Source organism: Limanda limanda, chromosome 19 (assembly GCF_963576545.1).
Source record: "Limanda limanda chromosome 19, fLimLim1.1, whole genome shotgun sequence".
NCBI classification, from domain to species: Eukaryota; Metazoa; Chordata; class Actinopteri; order Pleuronectiformes; family Pleuronectidae; genus Limanda; species Limanda limanda.
In genome coordinates this window covers 11198845-11207099 of record NC_083654.1, presented here as the reverse complement: position 1 = coordinate 11207099, position 8255 = coordinate 11198845, and the positions used below count along the sequence as shown (strand labels likewise).

At 41.3% G+C, this 8255-nt stretch overlaps 1 protein-coding gene across 1 annotated transcript; it reads left to right on the top strand.

Annotated features, from left to right (window-relative positions):
• Positions 1 to 251: 251 nt before the first annotated feature.
• On the top strand, positions 252 to 7675 carry mrpl3 (mitochondrial ribosomal protein L3). Its single transcript, XM_061092653.1, has 10 exons — positions 252 to 452; positions 1517 to 1698; positions 1781 to 1872; positions 2743 to 2841; positions 4587 to 4686; positions 5059 to 5119; positions 5280 to 5391; positions 5576 to 5653; positions 5769 to 5846; positions 7443 to 7675. The coding sequence occupies exons 1-10, from the start codon at positions 379 to 381 to the stop codon at positions 7587 to 7589; spliced, it is 1023 nt and encodes a 340-aa protein (XP_060948636.1). The 5' UTR covers positions 252 to 378; the 3' UTR covers positions 7590 to 7675.
• The last annotated feature ends 580 nt before the right edge of the window (positions 7676 to 8255 follow it).

Here is an 8255-nt window from a genome sequence, read left to right as displayed (position 1 = left end):
CATAAGGTCAACTGATGTCTCCAAGGTTAAGAACTTAGCATTCATTATCGTTCGTGTATAGTAGATTATGGTTAGCCGCCATTAATGTTAATATTATGGTAAATGTGTAAACGTAATATTTTGTGTCAATGCTTTGTTGAGGTTAACGTTTTAAGACAAACTATTTGCTGAATATTAAAAGTGGTGGTGGTGCGGAACCTTTGGCTTGTGCCTCAGTGCTGCGGAACTATTTTGCTCATGTACCGGAAGCTTCCAGGGTGACATTTGGAACAGGACGAAACAGAAGGCATGGCTGTGCTGGAGTTGTGAGAGCCGGTGTCCTCTCGCTTATTGCTCCTCTGTGATTCTGGTGTCAACGTGTGAGGACGACGGAGCGTGATGGCGGCGTGGAGCTGCCGGTTTCTTCTCCAGCGAGGAACTCGTCTCGTCTCTCTCCGAACGGCGGCTGAAAGGTGGCTAATGCTAACAGGCTAGTAGCGTTCATGTAGCTGCAGTGAGCTCCAGCATGTAGCTCACACAGACCGGGCTGTTGTGATCAACCAGCTGCTGCGTCTTTCATCTTAATTCACTATTGTCTGTGTAATTTTCATTCGAGCATCTTATTGAACTATTGCTGTAATTCTCACGTTGGAATTGTAACGTTACTTGTAGCTACAGCTAGTTCACAATTCTCGGCTTGACCTCTTAATAGCTAATAGAGATCACAATTTAATAGCTTTCATGTTTTCTACGTTTGTGTGTTTCATTGTTATGAAAACATAAGGATGTTAAATGTTTTAAATTGAATATTCAATGTTAACAATGCATGCTGTTATAGGATGACAGCTGATGAAGCACTCTTCACTCCCATTCAGAGTCATGTATTTATAATGGATTAATATCCGACTATAAGCAGATCTGGACAACCAGACATGACTGAAGGCCACTAGGGTTCATTCTGCCCTGTAATTGGTCATGAAAGCAGCACATCTCTTCCATCTTCCTACTCGTCACTCACTGGGCTGACTCCAGGAGACTGAGATGTAATGCTGTGGTCAATAAAGCAGCCATAAATTAAGATCAATTCAAACTATGTTGAGCCTGAATATTTAAGAATAGCACTAAATTGCTTTATATGCTGAAAGGAAAATATGAATATTAAGTAAAAACTGTTTAATTTAGCTCTCTATCGAATTGATCAGTCTTTTAAATCATTGTGCAAAAGTACCCAGCCAGGCTTTCAAATATAAATATTACTGTTAATAGAATCTGTTTAACATAATCAGTGGAATTAAGCATCATCACCTTGGGCTGTTTTTGAAATTTACTGTCGAGGTTATAAATCGGATTAAAACTTTAGTTGACAACGAGCAATAATCGTTAGTCACAGCCCTAAAATAAGTTAAACAAAAAAAATGTAATTATGCAGTGTGGTGCTCTCGAATTGATTGGACTCAGTCGTGTGTGTGTGGCTGTGTATAAGCGATCGTGTTGTTTGCAAATTACCTGATAACTTGATTTTTCTTTTCTGTCGCAGTCCTGTCCACACTGTGTCTTGCATCAGGACAGTGAAGACCACAACATGGTTTGAGGAAAACCTCACAGAGGACAACCAGGAGTACATGAGGAAGAGTGTTGCGGAGGAATACAAAAGACAGACGGCAGAAAAGCTGAACCCACTCAAAGATGAGCCCTGGCAGCAGCACCAATGGACAGAGGGTCAGTGTAACACTCACTGTGTGTACTGCTACTTGCTGTTGACGTGCTCTAAAGCTGTCTTTTCATCTGCTCCTCTTCCCAGGGAGTCGACGAGTTGGGCTAGTGGCCTCGAAGTTGGGGATGGCTCCTATCTGGACCAAAACAGGAGAAAGACATGTCGTCACGATGCTACAGGTGACACACAGACACGCACACCTGTCGTGTTTTCTTTTGAGACGTAGCTTTTGCATCAAAATAGCTGCAGGCATTCCTCTGGGAAAAAAAATGTGTGTTATGTTTGTCCTCGTAGTGAAATAACCAACAGTGCAATAACAGCAGTGGAATTAATTGGATTGCTCTGTAGAGTGTGAAGGAAGAATAACAAACATGGAGCACTTCGCCTTGCTCGCATCGTACATTTGGAATACCACAGTGCTCGTCAAAAAGCTACGGCTCTCGTACAACAAGGTGTTAACAGGAGATATTTGAAGCCAAGTTTATTCAGATCACGTTTTCATCTCATTTGCTAGTCTGTCAGCAAAGTATATTAAAAGCGAGCAGTGGCTGTGTGCGTCCAGACTACTTTTTAATGATAATGACATAATCTAGTCCGTAGCATAACAAACTTTAATTTCAGAAAAATTTCAGTCAGACATTTTTAGTTAAAATGATTAATATCAAACTCAAGGCCTCACATAGTCTCATCCACATCTGCTGATTCACCTTTGAAGCATTTAGACTATTTTTTTTCTTTGAAGCTGATACAGCAACCGTCTGTCTGAAAGTTAGAATATTCAAATTACTTTTCAGTATTTTTGGAACACTTGGGTTATATCTGAAGCGAAATTGTGCAGTGAATAAGTACAAGACTGTTGTTAGTGTGTCACAAGGGATTTATTGTTCTCCTAAGTTACCCTGTGGACTGATATTAAAATGTTTTACATGAGGAACTTAATTATATTTACTTATTGCCTTACTCTATTATAACTTCTCAAGAGGTGACAACTTAAATGAAACACTGTTCATCTTTCTGATCGTTAAATCCCGAAATTCTTTTTGTTTCAGGTGATGGACTGTCATGTTTTGAATTTTTTGTCCAAAGAAGAATATGACGGAAACACGGCCGCTCTCATTGTAGGAGGGAAAAACGTATCACCGTTCCACGTAAGAAAATCACGTTAAAATGATTGAAAAACACATTAAGTTTTAATCTCAGCTGTGAACTTGGATGTGTGACATTATCTGACTTAAGCTCAGAGCTACTACCTGCTTTTATTTGGGACAGTTTTTTAGGCTTAGTCGACTTTAAATCACCTATAATATATTTTTTATAATACAGCTTATCAAAAGACTGTGTGAAAACTGTGTCAGCCATATTTATCAATGAACCAGATCATAATCATTTAAATTGGCAGCTCTGTTTGGCTTTACAGAGCTTATTATTCAATTGTCCTTTCCTTTTCACTTTTTGATTCACTGCCGCTGCTCTCATGGAAAACAATTGAAATCCCACTGCACACAACCCGTTCACCACCAAACTGCAGACATACAAAATGAGCCACTCGAAAACTCCAATTTATTAAATGCAGCACCGCTAGATTTAATTGTTTCCACATTCATGTATATTTAATTTGTTAACATAAAGTTTTATCTTTTCTATTAAATGTTGCACAGCTTCATTTGAAAATCTGAAAGTTCTGAAGACTAAATAGAAATTAAAACCTGACCTAACTCGGATGTTTTAAACTTTCATAAAGTCTCTTTCTTTGATTGCAAAAGTTGTGCAGTGTTGAATTCGCACTGAATCGTAACATTTGAGAATTCATCATACCACACTTAACAGAGCAGCCACAAATCGTCAGCTGGTGCCGAACACTTCAAAATGTCTTATGCTTGAAGGATGCGTGCTGTGCATAGATGATTGATGATTTCATCAAAATGCTGCCTCGTCATTCTGTACACACCTCACACATCTCAGCTCATCTCAGTCCTGGCTACAGTTCCTTATCTTTGAGGGGAAAAAATCAAATGTGCAAATGTTACAGAGAGATTGTGTCATTTCCCTGCAGGAATGAGCTCATGTCAGGCCTCTCAGTGCAAAGACCTTTAGTAAATACAGATCCATAATTCAGGAAGTTATACTCGCCCACTCGGCATCAGTAACTACGTTTCATCTCAGGTGTCAAAATAAATGGCTTTAGATAGCTGCTATTTCCCATATTGACTTCATTAAAAGAAAATCTGTCATGATAGTAATAAGCCCGAGGGTCTCATTCTGGCTTCAGATGCTTATCAGAAGTGACACACTGAAAAGTGAGGTGACTGTGAGCATTTCAATTCCTCGGATCACTCTGAACCTCTGAAGACGGTGTTTAAAGAAGTGTTTTTTAACTAAATCTCCTCTTTAGTATGTACGAGGCGATATTTCCCTCTTCAAATGTCACATTCATCCTTCTGAGATAAAAAAAATCAAAAGAAGAAGGATTGAATAAAAGTGTAATTTATTCATTGAGTCTTGACGGATGCTTGACGGATCAGAGTCAAGGTTTAACTTGTCGTTGGCGAAGTTGTTTTGAATCTCTCACTCAGCTGTTTTACCCCTCAGTCAGAGGCAGAGATGGTCAGAGTGAGGAGCTTTGGCAGACTGATTTTCAGGCAACAGAAGGGAAGAAGGAGACTTTCGAGGGACTTTGGGACTGAGATGAGAGCGAGCCGCGTTAAAGCAAATGTCAGACACACTCGCTGCGAAGCGCACGCGTCTGTGAGCGTGTGTTCCACTCGCTTATAGCCTGTCACTGTCGTATGGTTGATTTTCAAATGTCAAAGTCCAGCTGCTGCTCAGTGCTTCTACTTCGTATATCACTTTCCCTCCCTTGAGAGTTATTTGTTTCCATCATCTTGTCTGACAGAGATCCGAAGCAGAAATGGAGATGTGTAGGAATGCAGGAGTGCCACCCAAACAGAAAGTGGTCACCTTTAAAGTCACAGACAACGCCCTCATCAAGCCAGGTATACACGTCACACATTAGAATCTATGCCAAATAGGTTACATTTTCGTGTTTTTGTTACGCACAACTTCTAAACAGATTTCCATGAAAGTTTGTGGAGGGATGGGGACGGATCCATCTTGTTGATTTCTCCGAGAATAATTCATGGATCTTTAGGAAAAAATCAAACATGTTTTGGTTTCTGATGTCTGTGATTGTGTGCAATTTTAGTGTAGATCCAAATACTACTCTGGATCTATTTAATTTGACTGTGGTTTCATAATGGGATTATTAGTATTAATATTGTTATTATTGTTATCTGTTTTTTTCGGAGGTATGCGCTTTAGTAATGATGTTACAAATGTTTCTATAAATTCTTGTGTTGTGTGTTCAGGCACTCCTCTGTATGCAGCACATTTCCGTCCAGGCCAGTACGTGGACGTCACGGCCAAATCGTAAGTTTCTGCTCTGCCAGCGATCCCTCCTCTGTTGTTGGCTTCTTTTCCTACTGGGTGCCCAAGAAAGATCAGTTTTTATAACATTATCCTCTGAGGCCACTAGTAAACATATTTGAATGCAACCTGTAAATAGTATTTTTCTTGTGTTTGTGTGTAGCATTGGTAAAGGTTTTCAAGGTGTAATGAAGCGATATGGCTTCAAGGGTCAGCCAGCAACCCACGGCCAAACCAAAACTCACCGTAGACCTGGAGCTTCTGGGCCTGGAGGGGTAAGACACACACACACACACACACACACACACACACACACACACAGACACACAGACACACACACACACACACACACACACACACATTCTTACTGTGTAAGAAGCTCACCCACGATCTAGACATGAACAGATTGCTTCCCATAATGAAGTAATGCGTGTGTGTGTGTGTTCGTTCTTTATCTAGGATCCAGCCAAGGTTTTCAAAGGGAAGAAGATGCCCGGCCGAATGGGGAACATCTTCGTCACAGCTTTCGGACTGAAGGTACAAACACTCACAAGGACACATGCAGAGTTGTGGCTTCGAACTTTTGTGCCCTTGACACGTAATTCATGTCAATATTATCTCTTCCTCCTCCTCTCCATCCCTCTCCCTTCAGATATGGAGGGTCAATACCAAGTTCAATGTGCTGTACGTTAACGGCTCCGTCCCCGGCCACAGAAACTGCTTACTGAAGGTAAAAAAAAAATCATGCACGCACACACACACACACACACAAATTGAAGAGGCAAACATACTGAAGTCGAAAGTCAACCTCAGCGTGCTTAGTTTCTTGATGGAGACCAGTGACCTTGCACCTGTTAAACACCGTCACACCTGCAAGACGGTGTGATCCATCTTCAATGACACTGTGCTGCATCAGCAATGTGTGTGTGTGTGTGTGTTTCTGTGTTACTCTGTGCGGCAATGAAAGCGCGCACTTTAATGATGTTAGTAACATCCACAGCATCCATCTTCACACTCAGCATGTTGTGCTCATCTCTTGTGTGTGTGTGTGTGCGAAGATACACACAGCCTATTATTTGTTTTGCCGACACGCGATAATGAATACAAATGTGCATTGCATTTCACCGGCTCAGCTGTCTTACACACACGCACCCTAGAGAGGTCACATGCAGGTTTATAATGTTTCTTTATTATAGTTGGTTTTATTATCCTGTAGAGCCGTAATGTCCTTTCTGCTGATGAGGAACAGCTATGTTTTATTTATTAAATTTATGACGGAGGCTGCAACTAATAACAATTTATATTATTGATTAAAGTGTTGATTGTTTTGGTGGTAAATCAATTAATTATTTAGCCCGGTACCAGGAGCATTGACCAGGGAGGAGGGAGGAGGGCACGCAGAGAACCAATGTGATTAATGTGGAACCACTAAACAAACACTAAACTTTTTCTTCCAATAAAATGGCTTGTTTTAGTGGCTCAGAGTTGTTAATCATTGATTAAAGATGTGATTGCAGTGCAGATTCCAGTCCTGATTGATGGTAAAGGCAGTTCTAATATAAGAGCAGTGCAGCTATTGTGTTAAGATGAATTAGGCTCTGCCAATACTTTGGGGAATGCAGACTCTGTCTTCCGTTCGTTTCTTTTATCACACGTCAAACAAGTCTTCACACTAAAGAAAAAAACAGCGATACTTTTCGTAGGTGTTTTAGGTCCAGGCGACAATTAAAAAAGCAATGTGCCAATTCATTATGGTCCATGTGTGTCCACAAGCACTGTTTTGCAGCGAAAAACTTGTTCAAACACGATCGGCCACACTAGAAACGGAAACCAGAAGACTTCCGGCTCCAAAATCGTGTCTCCCCCCCGCCTACAGATTCTACAAATTCTACATATTCACACTCCAAATCTGTTAATAAAGGTTACGTGAAAAGCTGTTTGTCAGCTCCACACAGCTTGCCAGTCGTGGAATGGGTGTGAATGTCAGATTGGCAGTTTTGGAAAGTTGCAGAAATTGTTGGACACAGCGCTGCATGAATTATCTTCTTCCTCTAAATGGGGACATGACAAAGTTGGAGAACCTCCCAAAAAAACTCCTGGAAATTGAGGCAGATGCCGGTGACACATTTTCCAGCCTCGAAGGTGACATTTCCCACAGCGAGAAAACGGAGGACGACAATAAACCCTCACATTTACACACCTGTAAAATGCATTCTCACTCTCAGGGACTATTAAAGTGATTACATTTGCTTTACTGTTTCAGCTCTAATTAAGACAATTGTGTCCTCATTGCATTTACTCTAAGTGTGTGTTTGTGTATTTTTAGATCAGAGACACAATACTGCCCAACAGGAGCTCCACTCTGCTCGACCCTCCTTTCCCCACCTACTTCACCGAAGAGGCCGAACTTGAAGAAGACCTGTACGACGAGAACTTGTTCATTCACACAGACCCGTCGTTAGCACTGACCTGACCGACACAACACGCACACATTTCACATCCACACCTACACTTGTAAACTGTATCTGAATCCTGTAATAAAAAGCAATTCCTTTGGAAGTCTTGATCCCTCTCTTATTTGTGTGTGTTTTTCATATAACAGTACCAAGCCTTTCTATTTGATTCCAAACAGTTATTATGGTCCCTTTCTCCCGAAACCATGGTAACTGTAGGACTGGTGATGTCACTTGAGGATCCCCGAGCAGAGAGAGAAAGAAATAGGAAGGGTGGGGAAAAAAAAAGCAATGAAACAAAACAAGAGAGAAGCAGATATGGTGGAGAAATTGTGCAATATCTGTGCAGGACTCGGGGAAGAGAAGAGAAGGAGGAGGGGGGGGGATAAGCTGGATAGAATGAATTGCAGAAAGCAGAGTGAAAAGAGTGAGGGGAATGCAGACGGGGGGAAAAGGGTATATGTAGGTAGGGGTGGAGGAATGAATGGGATTGACAGAACGGAAGCAAACACAAAAGGGAGTGTGAAGCTGGAGGGAAAGGTAGTGATGTGAAGGTGAGGAGGGCAGAGAGGGGGAGGCTGACAAAGGTTGACATTTGTGCATAAGAGGATAAATGAGGATATTAATGTTGCAGCAGGATCCGCTGGGCACTTAAGTCTGTGTGTGTGTGTGTTTGGGGTTTGGCA

What these genes read in the sequence shown, in the direction of transcription:
- mrpl3 (XM_061092653.1), top strand. Translation starts at nt 379, where the DNA reads ATGGCGGCGTGGAGCTGCCGGTTTCTTCTCCAGCGAGGAACTCGTCTC. An exon ending in CAACGCCCTCATCAAGCCAG is followed by an intron (nt 4,687 to 5,058) that starts GTATACACGTCA and finishes TTGTGTGTTCAG; the next exon opens with GCACTCCTCTGTATGCAGCA. An exon ending in GTGGACGTCACGGCCAAATC is followed by an intron (nt 5,120 to 5,279) that starts GTAAGTTTCTGC and finishes GTTTGTGTGTAG; the next exon opens with CATTGGTAAAGGTTTTCAAG.